The sequence below is a fragment of the Ambystoma mexicanum genome, chromosome 9 (assembly GCF_040938575.1).
Source record: "Ambystoma mexicanum isolate Mex_15411 chromosome 9, UKY_AmexF1_1, whole genome shotgun sequence".
Classification (NCBI taxonomy): Eukaryota; Metazoa; Chordata; class Amphibia; order Caudata; family Ambystomatidae; genus Ambystoma; species Ambystoma mexicanum.
Genome location: NC_090931.1, coordinates 802,526,077 through 802,545,168, shown reverse-complemented (window position 1 = coordinate 802,545,168; position 19,092 = coordinate 802,526,077). Strand labels below are relative to the sequence as shown.

Genomic DNA, 19,092 nt, shown 5'->3' with positions numbered 1-19,092 from the left:
GGTATGGGAGTGCCCCTGTCTCCTCCGATGCGGCACCCTATCTAATTCAGTCCTCACAGTGTCATTGAATTCCCTCCCCCACCAAAGTAATGCCCACCCCCCGTATTTTGCTAGCCAGATTTGGACCATCTGCTGTGTGCCCCACTGTAGAGCTGGAGGCAGGTACACGCAAATTAGACATACTGTTTCCCCCTGCAGTACCACTCGCAACAGTAACCCCTTACCCCCGATCTCTCTCCACCTGCATCACTTCCAATGGTAGATTTTTCTTCACCAGAATAGCCACCCCTCTGAATCCTCTTGTGAATCCTGCATTCTCCACCATCCCGTACTGACACCTTCCCAGGAATCTGCACGCTGATCTAATCATGTTTGTTTCTTGCAGCATGACTATATCCACCTGTTGGGTTGCCAGGTATTTTGCTACAAGGCCCCTTTTAATTTATCCAGTAAACCATTTATGTTCCATGTTATACATCTCAGTGATGTTTCTCTGGTCTTAACCCTGTTCGCCATTCAGAGATACGAGATGCCAAGGCATGTGTACATTTAGCCCCCCCCACCTTGTCTCCAATTCCCAACCTTTGAATAAAAAGGTGAACCATTTATTTCCCTCCCCCACCATACGCTTCCCCGCAACTTGAAGCATATGTCGCCCCACAACATGAAGTCAAATTATGATCATCCCAGGCCATTTGTCGATGATCCGTCCGCAGCGCTTCTTCAGTGCCGCTCCTGTGTTTTGCCGGCTTCTGTGCACGCCCCCCCCCACCATGGGAGCGTCTCCGGGCCAGAGGTACATTTTCCTGAAGTTCCTTATATCGCGAGCTGGGTCTTCGGTGTTACCCGTTTCCCTTCTGTGCCTTTAGTGTTTTCTTTTCTTCAGGCTCCCTCCGTCTGCCCAGTCCCATCGTTCCATAGCACTCTGGAAGAAAATGACCCCTCCCGGTCCAACCACTTGCAGGGTGGCCGGGAAGGGCATGGCGTATTTTATGTCGGCTGCCATTAGTCTCCTTTTCACCTCCTCGAATGAATGCCTCACCTTATGGATCGTTCTTATGAAGTCCGGGTATAATGTCACTTCGGCCCCATCAACTATTACTGGTCCCTTCCTTCTTGATGCATGTAATATCACATCCTGGTAGTTCAAGATCTTGGAGATAACGGGCTATGGATGTGCCCCCGGTATAACTCTGCTGGGGATTCTATGCACGCGCTCCACACAGAAGAATTAAGAGATCCCCATCGGTCCCATCCATTCGTTCAGCCATTTTTCTAAATACAACTCAGCCGACGGCCTCACTGTTTTCTCTGGAAGGCCCAGCACTCTGATGTTGTCCCGCCGGGCCCTCCCTTCTGCACCCTCCACCCTGTCTTCCTGTACCTTTGATCTTCTCTGGATATCCCTTTGCATAGGCTGCAAGGCATCCTCCATGTTCGATATTCTCTGCTCCGCCTTGCCCACTCTCGACAATATCTTTTGCAGATGTTGTCTCAGGAAGCTCACCTCAGCTCCTACCTTGTCCACCGTTTTTTTCTAGAGAGATCTTGGAGTCCCCCACATGGACAGCGGTTCTCCCTCTTCCCCTCCTCCAGTGGCCACTCCACTGCTGGTCCCGCCCGTGTGCTCCCTTGGGCTCCCTTAGGGATGAGGGGGGAGGTAAAGGCTTCCATTTCTGCCTGCAGTGGACCCTTCTGTCTTGCCATGTTGCCTTCGGGACCGCACTGCTGCTGCTACTGTTGGGGGGGACGGGACACGTGCTGTTCTCAGACCCCTGGCGGGCTGTCCCCACTTGAGTGGGCTTTTTGTCCCCCCTTTTGTACTCCCCCGAGCTCAGTCTCTTTCCACGCAAGTTCCTCAGGCCCTCAGATGGTGCTCCTCGCCGTTTCCTCGTGAATGTTCATCGGGGGTTGGGGTATGGTCCAGAGCCTTGCACTCCCTGGCTCTGAAGCAGCCCTGTGTCGATCAGCCCCTCGCCGTTGGTGACACTGGGGGCTGGAGGCCGGCAACACACACACTCCACCCCTGGGCCCCCGGTGGGGATCCTGTCCACTGCTTTGTTCCTTGCGTGGGCCTGCGCCCCTCTTAAGCCTCTTCGGATCCCTCGCACAGCTGTCACCGTGGCCCTGCATGCTCTCGCCACTCTGTGGTCCACTGCCTCAAGTGTTCCTTATGGGCCACCCCGGGCTTCGTAGTTGGCGCCTGTAAACACACCCCTCAACCCCCTGTTAGTCCTTGCTTGTTGGCTGCAGCCGGGCTGGAACACGTATGTGTGTCCCTGCTGCCTCCGCTGCTCTTCTTCCTGTTCCGATTCACAAGCGAGGGGAGCGCTGCACCGGGCACCGCTCACCTGGACTTTGCAGTTCTGGCCACAGCGTCCCCCGCTCCAGTCTCCGATCTGCTCTGCCGCCGAGGGCTGCACGCCCCAAGTTGTCCTCTCGGGCTCCTGCACTCATCCGCGTTTGACTGACTCCTCCGATGCTTGCCACCCGCCGCCCCGCCCCACAGGCCACCATCTTGCCTGGGGCGGCGCAGCTTTTTGCTCATCTGTTTCAGCGTTCCTAAGCTGAATTTTCAGGCGGGGTCACCACCTCAGCTCCCTGCTCACTCACAGTGCTCCGGGGCACCCACATCTGCCACTATTATGTCGCAAAGCGGCCACAGAGCCTTCTCTTTGCTGGTTCCAGAGCGGAACTAGTCCTGAGTGTGTCTAGTCCGCCATGATGCGCAACAGCGCCCCCACTGGTTCCCAATGTTAACCTATGGAGGATGGGGGGTATAAATGGTCTGCGTTTACTCATCCCCCGGGACTCCAATTTCCCAGGTGACCGGGGGTCGCTGAAGGTTGTATTTCCCAGCGTTGGTTGCGGAGAGAGGCACCCAGGACCTGCGGGTGCAAGAATTCTTCTGGTCGGATCCAGATGCAACCTCTGGCAATAAGGAAATGCAAGCTTCATCTATGCAGGCCTCTTCAGGACACTTCTCAGGATAGGGGAAGAAGAGTTCCAGAAACTTCGACCACACACAGACGACGGCAGACGTCCTTCCAGTTGCATTTGAAGAAGCTTCTCTAGGACAGGATCCCTTGAGTATGGGACGCTGCAATTTGGAGGGAAGGTGACTCGTACCACAAACTGGCGATCACCGAAGTTCCGGGTGTAACTGCAAAACACTGATGCCTCTGGCGGGGTAGCCCACAATAGAGCTTGTCAGTCCACCCTTGTGGTCCAGGGACACTTACAAAGGCTCAGGGCGGCTGGCATCAGGACTAGTTGGCCCCACTAGTCCAAGGGCTGAAGCACCGCTCAGTGTCTTTGCAAATCTTAAAGGGCTCCACCGGGCCAGATGCAGGAAGGGATATCAAGCCTCTTCAGGAGTCTTTATGGGCTCCTCAGTCAGCTGTTAGTCTATGAGGGAGTCTTTGCTCCAATGCAAATCTGAAGAAATGGCTTCAGGAATCCTCTTCTAATCTGAAATCCAGCAAGTTCAAGCCCAGCAATGGTAAGGATCAGCACCCTTCAAACAACCAATAGTTGTCCAATCAGGGACAATTATTGGTTTTACTCATGCCCCACCCCTACACTCTCTGGCACAATAGATGTGGAATGCGATCAGACAGTCCCACCCAGTTCCTGGGCCACAAAGACACACATACACACACAAAAGCAGCACCAGCCCCTGAAAGCAAGAGCCTTGTGCATGACCTTATATGGGGTTTCCTGGCAAGGCAGGAAGAAGGGCAAACAACAATTTTGCCTAAAAACAAGTGAAAATATTGTAGAGCTGCCATTTTAGGGCATTAGCCTTATTTAGTAGCCATACGCGGTAAACACAAATGTGCACACTAGAAAGAATGCACAAATAGTAAAAGTATATCTGTTGCCACCAGCTTTTCTTTAGGGACATATAAAAGTAACCAAAATTCATAAGTGGAAAAAGCTAGGGTAATACAAATGTATCACTATTGCACTGCATTGTAAGATGCCATGTGCAAGGTTAAAAAGTTACAAACAAATGTAAAAGATGAAAGAGAAACCGTTTCCCAGTACTGATAGTCTGAAGGACTGGTTAGTTTCCTCATAACAAATGAGCAGAAGGCACGGGAAGTGAAGCTGGAGGCTTTACATCCCTTCAGAAAGCTAGAACAGGTTAAAAACAAAACAGATATTGAGTGAAAGTTGCCAAAAAAGAGAAATCTTTCCTACCAATACCCCAAAAAAGCAGACAACACCTTGCATTAAACACTGCAGTTAGGACTCCGGGGGTCAGCAGGTTTCTTTTAGCTGTATCCACCCTAGTTTAATGGGGGGGGGGGATTTGTGGTCTTTAATTCTCTACAGGACTGAATTATTAGGATAGGATTACCCCAATTGTGTTCTGGAGTTATACTTTAAATGTAACGCATCCATGCTCGGGCAGCTGAATTTAGGCTGCTATTGTTTTGTGATGGACTGTGTACAAATGCACAAGGGAAAAATGTATTGGGACACTGTTGCATCTGGCAGTAAATACATAAGACACTGAAAATGTTGTGCATGTTATCCAGCAGATTGTTCTAAAGTGATAATTGGGTATACTGCACATTAGAATATCATCTAACAAGGAGCGTGTAGGGTACATTTCCAGACAAGGAAGGTTACATAAAGAATGAATAAACTAAGAGTACAGTTATACAGTGCAGAAATAGAACAGTCTTTCATAAAGACAACCAGTGCAAAGCATGAGGGAGCCCTCTACACAGATATTCGATACCTATTTGGCAAAAGTTTAATTTCAATGACCAAACACTCATGAAGTATCTCTATTAACGAATAGTTAAAAAGAACTTTCTCAGTCTCTGCAGGGGGGGGTGTATCTGGAGGTATCAGGAGCTCACTCAGCAGCAACCACCACTACAGTGAACCACTATTACTGTCAGACTTCCTTCTACTTTTAATAAGATGGTGTTTGATAGGGCACATCCCTCCATTTCTTTGAGCAACGTTGACAGTGAAGGGGTGCTAGTCGATATCCACCATCGCTTAACACGTGGGTAGCCATAATGAATGAATTTACACTTCCATTAACTACCTTTCAACTCTGGTTCGAGCTCCAGCAGAAACGTCCATAGTATTTACAAAGTAGTTTTACCCGTCAGCCTCTTCATCATAGAAGATAGATTGGGCCAGACATTTGGAGCATGGGGCAGGACCACAGTAGATTATAAAATGTGGACCCATCAGATTGACATTTTGGGCAAGATATTGGCGCTTCAATGGAATTTCTAGCTTTCTCAGTCGATTTACTGAGAAATCATACCAACAGGCTCCAAGTTCTGCTTATCTGCCAACAGGTGTTGAGAGCACAGTCGGCATAATGATCTCAGAAGATTTTGTTAAGGTCTCCTTAGGTGCTTAGAAAATATTCTGTCGGTTCTTGCAAACATGATCACGTCTAGTTGTTGAGAAAGGATAAGGACTGCCTGATCTGTCGGAAAGATCATTCTGCCTAGTGTGCCACAAAAGGAACTCAAATGTATTACAGGGCCTCCTGCACCAACACATTTTATTTTTCAGTATCATCTAGCTCTGTACAGAGCTTTCGCTAAGGTCCTGAGCTTTGTATTTAGTGTCTTTTCCACTTCATGCATCCTTGAAATACAGCTGGAACAGGTACATCAATCAGACCAGTTCATCAATTTGCCTACAGATTAAACATGAACACTTGATAATTCGCATTTACCTCAATTGTATGGAGTCACTAGATCTTTGATATTATGAGGGAGGACAAAACAGTTGGACCTTTGCAGCACACTCCATTCTATTACAAATGAAATAGAAATTACCAGATTGTGATAAAAAGAAAGAAAAAAAAAAAAAGAATCGAGACCCTTTTTTGGAACACTCGTTACATTATTTGATCCTGCACGAGGTGCAGGCTGGCTTGCTTTCATATTCCTGGTTGGGTATAAGATTCAGGAAAAGGGCACTTTGCCAACCAAATGCATAAACAAAGAGGAGTAGAAGAGATTGTACGCTCCAATATTTTCAGTGGTCATCGAATTAATAGAGAGAAGCAGAGAACACAACTAAGGCACAACACAGTATGTCGTGCTAAAAACCACACCCAAAACGCAAAAACAAAAAAAGAGAAAAGCAGCAACTACACAGAGTTCAGACAGTGTAAAACAGGATCAGCAAATAGTCACAGTCATTATTTTGTCAACACTGGACTATACTAACAGTTCATACCTGGGTACACCAGCATAGCTACTTGGAAGACTGCAAAGAATGCAAAATGCAGCAGCCCAATCGGTTTCTGAGACTAGGGCTTGGAACATATCTCCCCAGCACTATCGTCCCTACAGAGGTTACCAGTCGGACATAGAACAGCCTTTAAAGCACGGGTAGGATAACACAGTAGCAACGCGCAAGATGACGCAGAGCAACACAGGTTTGAATCCCAGGTCTGCGCTTAGAAACCTCTGCGGTATTAAGTGCGTTATAAAAAAACAATTATAATTAAACTTATGCACTGCTATCAAAGCAATCCAGGCAACACGGCCCTCATTCCTCCAGTCCAAATTATAGACACCTTCCCAGAAGAAACTGAAAATCGGCAGCACATCTAGCCCGAATAGTGCCAAAGTTTGCCAAAAAAAATCTGGGTGGTTCCTTTTCTAACCTAGCACCACAAATATCCTAACACATAACCAGGTACATAAAAGAATATTCAGCATTCAAAAAGCCATAAAAACAAGACTAGTTCCATACTAATTCATTGCATCGGATTTGCCATACACTCTTTCGAGAATTTAAGTGTGCACAAAAACGTAGCATTTCCCCAAAGTACTCCATCAAGGTGTATATATTCATTTTCTCCTTCAAACATTGACATACACCTTGCTCTGAATGATGTACTAATCACAATTTAATTAGAGACTTTTAATTTGCCCTAAAACACAGCATTTATGAACCTTGCATATTCTGCAATTGCATTAATTGCACCAGATGTTCGACTACCACTTAATTATTGCATATTAAATATAACATTTAAATAAGAGACATAACCTGGTTCCCTCATTTGTGTTCTGATATTTATTCTGGTGCAGCCACTAATGTAATAAACAATCACAAACATACAAACAAATATAACAGACGCTCTAGTACCACTGAAACCCCACCCCACAATACAGTGGGTCTTTGACTCTCAGGCTTGCTTAAGGAAAAGGGATTGCTGGTAACTAGGCTTTAGAGGGATTGTCCCTACGTGTGGTTTATCAGATGATGGTCGGAAAATGAGTATTACTTTCCAATTTCCAATCTTGTTAAAGAGCAACCTACACTATTTCTCTACGAGACATTGAATTCAAGCAAAGTCGGAAGGGTTAACCAGTTCTGGGAAACATTTGACCCAAATTAGGTGATTGAGATACTTAAGCTGCTTGTTAGCTCTCTACTGTTTCAGGTAGTTGTCACAAGTGCATCGTTATGTGGGAAGGGGGTTTCGAAACATTGCCCCAGTTGCTCCAAAATCATACATGTGAATGAAGAGATGGGGAAAGCTTGTTGAAGGAATAAATATGGCAACAAATAACTATGGTGCAGTGCTTGAAGTAACTAATAATTGCACTGGTATGTGGAGGACAGCCTTGCACCTCACTTAAGGGTTCAAATTAAACTTACTCTATTTCAAGAATACCCAATACAAGATTTACACAATGATGCCATTAAGTTCTGCATATGATTATGATGCCATGCCTTGCACAGCATTCAGGATGGATTTTCATCTTACCATCTCCTGCCCCTGATTTTACAGTCCAGTTTGGATTTGGCCACTGTTGGGCTCTTGGCTTGGCTGTCCTAGTAATTCTAAGCTGACATCCATACACAACAATTTATATTCTATATTACACCTGCCCTTATGGAACTTCTCATTGATCTACAGACACCTTTCAATGTGTCCTTATAACCTTTTTTCACAATTGTTTCATGCTTATTGAAGCATCATGAATCCAAGCTTTTAAATATTTCTCCTCCCCTTTTTACCTGACTAGCTTATGTCATTCCCTGCTACTATTTTATTTTGACCATTTAACCTCTACTTCTCTCCCTTACTTTTCCCTCTAAAAACGCCTGCTCTGGGCACATTATGCCACCTTTCCAAAGAAGCCTACGCACTCTGGACTATTACAGTGTGGCTTGGTGCAGTTTAAAACCTTTGAAACATAACAATTAGCTAAATGGAAAACACGTTACCTTAAATTCCATAACATCAACAAAAGTGAAGTAATATAAGGCCAGGTTCTTAAGAATTTCAGATTTTTCCTTTTGGAGTTGTGCAAGCTGTTGCTGGAAAACAATGAAACATGTAAGTAGGCAGTCTACAACTTTTATTCACATTTATGTACCGGCAACAACGAAAATGAGACAAGTAAACAATCCACAAATGCAATCATCATTAACTTATACCTTGCTTATAATTTCATTCTTAAAATGCTTCCAAATATTTCTATACAAGAGGATCTATGAATCAAAGTCACCTCGTGGATCAATAGCAAAGAAAAACAATGCCTCCTTATTCAACAAGTTTACACTCTACATCTTTGTTTTTGTCAAAGATCTTTTGTAAACCCCCCAAAAATCAAAGAAAGTGCATGTAAAAATATTAAACCAACTAAACAACTATGTGTAACTTCATAAAGTTGATCCTCATTACAATTTAAAATCATGCAGATATTGATCACGCATTTCTTACTTTGTTTACATTAGGTATCATACGGGAATAGTTTCTTACCTGTAACTCCATTTCTCCAGCATTGGTATCTTTCAAACTTCATCGACGACGTGGCCATTGGCTCAAAGGGTGGTTTCATTAACCCTGCAAGTACCATGTTAAGGCTCCACGTCGGTGGAAAACGCTTAACCGGGGGAAACGTCCGGAATAAACCTCTCATGAAGTGTTTCACTAACCTGTCGCTAAACAAGGGCGTTGATTTCCTCCCTCTTGTGAACCTAGAGATGTCCGCCAGGTGAACCTTTAGTGATGAAAAAGACAAACCACTCTTCGCCAAATGTAGTAGATACAGAAGAAGCTGTTCCGGAGTAACCCTCAGAGGTTCCAATCCTGCCTGTCCTTGGCACCACGTACAGAATCTCCTCCACTTACACCTGTAGGACTTGTTGGTGGACGGGGCCCGCGCAGCCTGTAATATCTTCCGACAGTCCGAGGGAATGTTCAAGGCACCGAATTCTAAAAAGTCAGGAGCCAAGCTGTGAGGTTGAGGCTGCTCGGGTTGTGATGCCACACCGTTCCTTCGTCCCGGGACAAGAGGTTGGGCACCTTCGGGAACGTTATCGGGTGATCCGCTGACAGATGAAGCAGGTCGGAAAACCATGGTTGCCTTGGCCAACACGGCGCTATCAGGATGACTCGGCACCTGTACCTGCGTATCCACTGCAGAGTTCTCCATATCAAGGGGAACTGAGGGAAGGCGTAGAGGAACTTGCCCGTCCACGGGAAGGAAAACGCTTCTCCCACTGAATCTTCCTGTGGCCACCTGCTGGCGTACATCCCGCACTTCTTGTTCGCCTTCGTAGCGAAGAGATCCAGCGGAGGTCGCCCCCATTTCTCAAAGACCTTCGACAATTGATCGGTGTATCTCCCACTCGTGAATCTGGTCCATGTTTCTGGTGAGAGAGTCCGCCTGCTCGTTCCTCACTCCTGGCAGGTGATGAGCTACAATGGATATATCGTGTTTTAGAGCCCAGTGCCACACCTTCTGAGCCTCGATGGAGAAGGTTCTGGATCGCGTGCCGCCTTGCTTCCTTAAGTAAAACATTGCCGTGGTATTGTCCGTCAAAACTCTCACTGTGAATCCCCTGATGTGAGGCAGGAACGCCCTCAGGGCCCAGCGGACCACTCTCAATTCCAGAACGTTGATGTGCAGGAGAGATTCCTTCTGAGACCAACGGCCTTGTGTCTGCAGAGTGCCCATGTGCGCTCTTCAGCCAGTTAGGGACGCGTCCGTCACCACAGTGAACCGGAACTCCGGCTCCTGTAGGGGTACTCCCTTGGAAATATTGTGAACTCTCTTCCACCACCGAAGAGTTGATAGGAGCTCGTTGTCATCGACGGTCAGCCTGTCTGACCAGAGGCCCTGAGCCTGCATCCAACGATCCGCCAAAAACTGTTGCACTGGCCTCATGAAAAGCCGGCAGTTGGGCACCAGAGGAATGCAGGACGCCATGGCTCCCAGGATTGATGTATATTTTCTCACCGACAGTCTGGAATTCATTTTCAACTGACTTGCCAATCGACTGAGCCTGGTGATCCTGTCGAGGGATGGTCTGACTAACCCCAACTAGGTCTCGAACTGTGCACCCAGAAACACCAAGCTTTTGGACGGCGTTAACGAGGATTTTTCGAAGTTGACCCCTCTGTGACGACGGGACCAGTTCTATAGCCCCTTTTTGTAGCATAAGTGCTACTTCCTGCAGCAACACGCTCAGATGGGATTGAGCTACACGCGCCGGTGGAATATGCGGAGGGTTGCTCTTGAATTGCAGGGAATGTCCGTATTTTACAGTGTCCAACACCCATTGATCTGTTGTTATGAGCTCCCATTCGTTGATGTAACTTGATACTCTGCCCCCCAGAACGTTCCGATGCCCGTCATTGCTGGTCCTTGCTCTGTTTATCCCTCGTCGACGAGTAACCTGCTCTCTTCTTGGGGGCTTGGTAGTCCAGGCGACGTTTAGCTCGCCTGTATCCCTGAGAGGAATATGCTGGCCTACCGATCGGTCCCTCGATGCTGAAAATCTGGAATTCCCTGATGCTCTCCTCTGAAGGGACGAAAAGACCGGAAACTCCGACCACTCTGGAGGGCCCCCAAGGAGCGCGCCGTGTCCGAGTCCTCCTTCATGCCCTTCAGGGCTTTGTCGACCTTCCCGCCGAAGAGGAAGTCTCCTTCAAAAGGCATATCCAGTACCTTGTACTGCACCTCGGGTCGGAAGTTGGTGCATTTTAGCCATGCCCGTCGTCGGAGAACTACGCCGTTGTTCACCTGCTTAAACCCCGACTCCGCAAGGTCTACTGCGATGTTAATGGCATGATTTGAAGCCTCCTCACCTTCCCTGACCAGCAACATAGCTGCTTTTCGATGTTCATCCGGAAGGTGTTCGAGTATAGGTACCAACCAATGCCACATCTCCCTGTCGTATCTAGCAACTATGGCGAGAGAATTGGCCGCCTTCACTGTGGTAGCACCTACCGACAGGACTTTTTTGCCAAACGCATCCTGCCGTCTAGCATCACTTTCCGGTGGGGTCGTACACTTGTGTTGAGCCCTTGCCTTTCTCGCCGCCGCCGATACCACAGAGTCAGGTGTTGGTTGTGAGGAAAGGCACTTGGAGTAGAGTCCGGGGCTTTGATTTTTTCTCTAGGCGACCCTTCATCGCTGGCTCTGAGAAAGGGTGACGCATGGTTTGAAGACCTTCCTTCCACACATGATCCAGGATGGGCACTGAAAACACCGACCACCTCCTTTTACCCATGTGGTCGAAAAGAAAACAGTCCTCCTTTTCTTCTTCTTGGGCCAGCACGAATTCCGTGCAAGCCCTGGCCATCATGTTGTGAAATGACCCGATATCGTCTGGGGGAGACGGCTGAGCTGGGCTCCTCAGGGTTTCCAATTCTGCATCGACTCCCAGGTCAGATCCCTGGAGGGGGAAAGGGAGACCACCGACGACACTCTGCTGCCTGATTCCGAATCCAACAGTTCCCCTTCCTCGTGGCGTGGGGCCGAGAGATTTGCTTCCGGAGGCCCTGCCGCGGGGGTTGAAGGTGGTGGGCGGCGAGACGGGCCCGGGTCATCGACGACCTGGCCAGAGTTGTTCGAGGCAGTCTGTCATCCAGTGTCCTCAGCAGCGTTTGCAGCGTGCACAAGACCTCCAATGATAAAACTGATTGCGGATTGAATAGGGGGGCAGAACCCGGAATGCCCCCGGAGAAAGGTGTGGTAACTTGTAACCCCAGGTCTGCATGGGAAGCTATCCTTTCACCCTCATCTCCCGAGGACACCGACAAGGCCTCCTGCTGTAGAAGTGTGTCCGGCAAAATGGGGTCGTAGACCTCTGGACGCCAGGCCTCCTGCGGAATATCTGTCGATGAAGCAATAGTCGGCCCCTTCGTAGTCGTCGCCTGCAATCCAGGCGCGGTTGATGACAACTGCGTCAGCGGCAGAGAACTAGTTGACGACTGCCCAACCGTCGACGACGGTGGTGGTCGCGCAGGCTTATGCGTTGCTCCCGCCTTTTCTGAACTCGACCTGCGTTTCTCTGTCTCTCGACTCAAGGTCGATCTATGACGATCGCCCGAGGAGGATTTAGATTTTTCTTTGTCTTTCCTCGCTGAAGACGAGGACGAAGAGAGTCCCTGGAATGGCCTAACGACGATTCCTTGTCCACCGGTCGCGATTTCTTTACCGGGGGTTCCGATGATGATTAGCGGCGCGGGGCCCCTGACGATTGTGACACCGAGGCCGTGCTGCGTGTGGAGCCCACTTCCGAAGGCGGGTATGCCCCTGCTCCGTCGTTCAACCATGCGACAAGTCTGCGACTCCGATCCTTAAGAGTCTTCTGGGAGAAGCCCTTACATATGTCGCACTTGTCAGCCGAGTGATGAGGGTGCAGACAGTAAATGCAGTCCATATGTCCGTCCCCCTCGTAGACCTTTAGTCCGCACGTAGCGCACGGGCGGAAAAGTGCTTTTCCTGACATTAGGAGAAAAAACTGCAACAGCACAACCTAACCAAGTAGAAAATACACGAGGTGTTCCCACTTTGGAGACGGTTGAAATCTGAAGGGAGCCGCGGGGGCGGGGCATTTATACCACTAGTATGTCCTAGTGGCAGTGCGTGTGCGGCCCAAAACAACGTAGATAGGACACAAAAGTGTCGAACGTTTTCCTACGGGAAAAGGCTTTATAAGCTTACCGAGGGTTCCCAGTCTGTCGACGGGGAATATTCCAAGCATGTGAATCCATGAAAGATCCAATGCTGGAGAAAATAAAGTGTATTAATACAGCGCAATTATTCAGTGCAGATATATTAACATCGAGACTATTCATCGGTGAATAGTGTAACCTTTCATTCTTTGGGATTTTTACTTAAAAGTAAAGACTTGAACCAGTATTCTAAATGATACACCATTACAATCACCCTAGCTTATGAAAGAGCACAGCTGTGGCAATACAACATTTTAAAACACAAAGGCATACAAGCGTAGAGGTTAGACATTTACTTTGGGGCAATTCACATTATCCAACTGCTGTCATTTTATTAAACACTGATTCTTGCTTGAGAGCTATAATGGCCAAAACCTTTTCTCCAAAGATGCTAGAAGATGGATATCATTTTCCACAGAAAGCAACTAAAAGGAATTATTCTTTTTATCCCGTCACCCAATGTGTGTAGGCATTAAATAGTAAATGTTTCTCAGAAAAACAAAGAAAACAGAACATCCTTCCGAATTAAAAATCAAATGTCACCCAAAACAGATTTACCAGGTGACCAATATATATTTGTAGAGAACAGATTCACAATTTACATACAGAAAATAAAATATTAAAGAAATACTTATTTGAAGCACTAAGGAGAGGTCCACAAAATGTCCATTATCCCTTAACATTTATCACTATTTAAATATCCAGAGCAAATAGCAGACCCAGTACTGAAATCTGGATTCGAGAGCTCACCCACCTGGCAGCAATGGAAAAGGTCTCCTTTCAACAAAAAGGCAAACTGATCCAGTCATCATTTAATGACAGCCGTGTTATCAGAACCCTTGGAATTATTTGCAAACCCCCCCGTGTGTGTTTTGGGAGGTGTGTTCTCCCCCTCAGGTGTCCCCCTTGTGGATAGTTTTAGTGTTTTTGTATTTGCAAAATAGTATTTTGGTCACTGAAAACAGTTTGATGGTATGGTCCGAGGCGAATATCCTTGCTCACTCTGCTAGTGTGCAATCTCTAGACATGAATCTTTATCTCTACCTGTACCGATTAAAATGTCAATAAAAAAAAAAAATCAGAACTTACCAAAGATCATCCAGCCAAAGCCACGTTATGCATGCAAAATAAAATGAAGATAAAAACATAAAAAAATAGAACACCCCTCTTTACAATATCCCAGAACAAAAAAGACAAAACCAGTACAAAAAAAGAAAATCCAGCAAATAAGCAAACACGCCAATAATCAGAAGAAAATACACAAAGTAGATGTGAAGATCTGCAGAAAAAATAAGCATACAAGGTTACCAAACCACAGATTAGAAAGTTGAGTGAATGTTAAATTGGGGCAGGAGCAAAATAGCCTGTTACTCTTGTTCATTACATTCACTATAGACTGCAACAGTTGTAAGCAACCTTTGTCTCTTCACATGTTCTGGACTGCAACCTCTCATTATGGTTAACCAGAATAGTCCATGTTGAGGGATCATAGAAGTCATAGGTTGCAGACTCCAGGTACAGAAGAACAACATTTAAATTTTCTTCACCACAGCCGTTTATGGTCTTAATTTTCTAGAAACACGTAAGAATGGATTTGACTAAATTTAAATGATGCCAGAGAATAGCCTGCAGTTTAACTGGGTTTTCCTTGCTATTGTTCTACTTTTGCAAATGCACTACTACGTTAAATAATTTAAGCAATAAGCTACAGAGTATTGTTTTATTCGCTTTAATTGAACCCTACTGTATTGCTATTTAGTTCTAATGACCAATATTGCAACTTAGAAAACTGTTTGCAAATAAACAATCAAATGATATATCAGTTTGTACATGATCATTTTCCTGTTGTAGGTAAAAATATGATATTTTCTAAAATACAAATTTCAAAGCACACAACAGTAGGCATCAAAAGACTTTCCTGTGCTTCTACTTATATGTACATTCCAAGACACTAAGCAGTTTATGCTACAGTTCTTTCTTGTGCATTGAAAAACTGAATTTTAGGACTTTGTAGCCGTAATATAACCTCAAGGGATATCAGTTCACTTCAAAAACAGAAAATAATGATTTCATGAGGATATACTTGGTTCATTTCTTTTTCATTTTGAAGAATTAAAAGCTTACTTCAATTTGGGACTCATGGTGCTAGAATGTTTTAACTTCTTGGCCCATAGGTGCCATCTAAGATTGCAGTTTTTGGAAACGATAAATGGGGGTCAGGGGGTGTAAAGAGTTATGCGTACGTCTTTCTTTTTACATTTTATTTTTACAATCAGCATTACCTATGGGAGATTGTTTAGTACAGGGTTGTACTGCCTGGATCCTGTGGGCGGCTGACTGATGTAAGACTATTAGAGAAGCCAGTTTATATACTTTATTCACTGTATTGACATGGGTAATCTCCAAGGACTATGTTATTAAGCAATGGTCCAACTGGTGTGAAAGGTTTGAGCCTACTTAGCCAATGTATTTGTTTCTTATTTTTGTAAATGCTACATGCAAAGGGAAATACCTCATAGCACTAGTCAGGATTTGGGGAAGGGAAGAAATAATGGCTTTCAGTGTAACAAGCTCACTTTATAGTTTATATTTTGTCACATGTCATCAGATTTGGCATGTTCTTATTAGTCACCTTTTCCCAAACAGGAAACCTTTCAAGGATGTTATTAAAATCACAAAAGTGGTTTTGGGAAACCAGCTCCATCAATCGGGGCGACGTGGGTGTGTGGGGAGGCGGGGGGGGAGAAAGACCTCCACGCCTAAGTTTCTATCTGCACAACTGATCACAACAGACAGTGCCTTCAAGTTTATTGGCTGTAAAGGCACATGCGTGGCAGAGGCTGAACGAGAAACGGAGAACAGGCAGGATCTGCAGAAAACGTCTACCATCTGTGAGGTCCTGCAACCTAATGGCTTCAACAATCACAGTGCTACAGCAGGACAGGGGAGAGGCGTCACCTAAATGTTGCCAATCACTCGGAATTGCTACCTTTACAGACCCCCAAAATGAAAAGAGATCTCCCCCCACACGTCTACTCACGTCCAATATTGAATATTACGATAAGCGAGCATCCGAGATAAAGTGAAAGTGGGGGTGGAGGGGAGCTTGCTTACCGAGGAAGGAACCAATGCAGTCATCTTTGAATCACAGGGGGAAGGGAGGATAAAAACCCTATTTTAGATCAGGGGAGAATCACACGAGGTGAAGTGGATAGTGCACTTGGCCCTCCAAAGGAACTTACTGATGATGTAAGGTACCCTAGCTACCTTGCTGAACTAATATCCTTTTACACTCCTTCTCGCTCTCTTCGGTCTTTCTCCCAGTTCAGACTTTTGGCTCCTCATCCCCCCTGTGCTCAGTCTCATTTTCGTTCCTTTGAACTTCTTGTCCCCCTTCACTGGAATGTTCTTCCACTTTTCCTTCATTCTATCCTGGTCTACCATCTTTTCCGTGGTTTGTTAAAATCTCATCTACTACAACATTCCTAAGTGATCGTTTCCTACTTTTAATTGTACCGTGTTTCATTTTTATGTTCAGCACTTTGGCTTAAGGTGCTTAATAAAAGACAAATAAAATACAAACAATACAAAAAAGAAATTAGAAATATTGCAAGGAACAGTGAAAAAAGAAACTTTCACAAGAGCCGCGATGCGAACAGAAACCAACATTACATTAAACAGTGCCCCATATGGTTGTCTGCCAGCTCAAAAAAGACCCAGAACTACATCATCTGAGGCTCCTCTGGGGCAGAAGCATCAGCTCTATGTAGTTTTTAGGGGAACAGTAGCAGTTTTCCAGATGGAACTGACCCTGAAGAAGAGTCATTGCCGAGAACACCAGAGACGCCATATAAGAGAAATATGTCATCTCTTCAAAATGATATCGCTAGACAATGAAAATGATTGAGCGAGTTGACTCAAGAGCTTTAAACCCACAAGTCATAAATGAGGACATGCCAGGCGAAGAGATTATCGAGAACGCCCCCATGCTAAGTAGTAAAGAGGCTAGGGAGGGAATGACTGAATGAGATTGAGACCTTCAAAGCCTTCATGATTGAACCAGAAAAAAAGCAGTCAGAAATAAAAGAGGATAAACAGAAAAGGGTGGGACGTGGCTGCTCCCCGGATCCTCCAACAAGAAACTCCTCCTGTCCATCAACTTCTCATTTTAGCGTACCAAACTCTAGAATTGAACAAATAAACAAAACGCGAAAAAGGGAAAACTCCCCTCAAAAGAAAAAAGGTCCATCACAACCCTATGAGCCAGATGACAGTAGTTACCATCACAATGGCTCCCTTTGTAAAACTAAATGTAGGCATAAACGACACCTTAAAAGACCAAACAACTTTAATAGCAATGCTACGCTCAAAGATGATCTACATCGAAGGCTTTATTGTGGCTGGGAACACTGCTGGAGACGGACGCTGCCTAGGAGTACCATGTGGAGGAGAAATAATAAACAAAAAGAACTGTACTAATCACCACTCTGACGTGACAGTAGAACAAAAGCCAGTACATCAACAGCGTGTGGAACATAGGAGTTCAGTTACTCCACCGTATAAAGAGACCAGTGATGTGTTAAAACCACCCTGTTTGGAGACCTCTACAGGTGGGAGCTCTATCTTTGTGGAGGACTCAGTCATTGCAGCCTCAGTACAAAGCGTCACTCTCCCCTTGAAGGAGAACTTACTGGGTCTGGGAACGATTAAGGAGGCAGCAATAAAACTCCTATTCGCTGTTCGCCCAAAAGAAGGAGAAAAGTTCAAACGAATGGTCAACATAAACAACAAAGGCAATTGCCAATGGATAAATGGAATGTCTCTAGGAGTTCTTTGAGGAATCCATCACTCCCGCCGACTGAGAAAAACCATGCAAAGAAGTTTATAAAAAAAAAATGGAAAATAAAACACCAGAAGGCCGTGGTAGTGAATAATCAAAACCCTGCTGAGAAACAATCTGAGTCAGATTTTAAATATAATTTTAAACCTATCAACATACTCGCTGAAAGAAGAAGTCATTAACGTTCCTAAAATAACACACCCAGTACAATAACAAATCCCCTCCTGGCTCCTTTAAGTGCCTCATCCAGGGGCATGGATCCTGTGCAACTTTTCCTAACTTTGGCAGAAAAAAAAAAAGATAGCAGTAGTGAAATTCAGAGCCTTGGAAAACACAGGAGACCAAAACATACACCTCTATGGAAGAACTCTGAAGTGGACAACCGACTACTCGGCTAGAACAACAAACTAAGCACTGAGATTAATTCAAGTTAGTAAACAAAGTAAGTTAACTGCAAAACTTCCCAAAGAAAGCGATTCTTTCTTGATCTACAGACCAAAACAACAGTAACAACGAGACCCATCGAGCAATTGGGTCCGGAAATGTCAGAACAGATACGGGAAATAACCCCAAATTGTCAACCCGGTCCAGGGACTACATGCTTTGTTTCGGACTGGAAAGAGTAGTTGACGGAGAAAATGACTTATTGCTGAACAGAGACAATGTCTTAACGCTCTTCCATTGCATGCCTAGCTTATGTCAAATCGTCACTGAAGACATCTCAGTAATTGAGTTCATACAAGAAGATTGCATGGATCAATTACTACAATTGATCTTCGTTCAATTGTAGTAAAGCAAGTGATACTAGCCTCAGTTACAAGCTTTCAACTCTTGGGATTTGATTTAACAGTTATGCTGGATGTTTTAATAGAAGGCTCCTGTATATGGGATCCCCCACCTGGCAAGGCAGGAAGAAGGCCAAACAACAATATGGCCAAAGAACAAGCGAAAATCTTGTGGCGTGGCCATTTTAGGGCACTAGCCAGGTTTAAGTAGCCATACGCGACAATATATTTGCTGCTACCAGCTTGTCTCTAGGCACATATAAAAGGAACCAAAAATCCCAAGTGTAAAAAACTAGGGTAATACAAAAGTATACCCATTGCACTGCATTGTAAGCTGCTCTGTGCAATGTTAAAATGCTACAAAAGATTTGTTATGTTTCATCTCTGCACTTATCTCTTCGATAATCAAACATATGCTCTTGAGATGCCCGTTTATTGTCAAAATCAAATAAAAAGATTTGTAGAAAAAAAAACGCTACAAA

General features: G+C 45.4%; 1 protein-coding gene across 5 annotated transcripts in view; it reads right to left on the bottom strand.

The window, feature by feature from the left end:
* The window catches only part of NCKAP1 (NCK associated protein 1), a 1,877,983-nt gene that overhangs the window by 1,791,756 nt on the left and 67,135 nt on the right, over positions 1-19,092 (bottom strand). For 2 of the 5 annotated variants that reach the window (XM_069615779.1, XM_069615776.1), the window contains one exon: positions 8,239-8,331. The exons of 1 other annotated variant lie outside the window; for it this stretch is intronic. In XM_069615779.1, the coding sequence (XP_069471880.1) occupies positions 8,239-8,331 (93 nt within the window). The remainder of the gene's footprint in view (positions 1-8,238; positions 8,332-19,092) is intronic. 2 more of the 5 variants (XM_069615777.1, XM_069615778.1) reach the window with 1 other exon arrangement.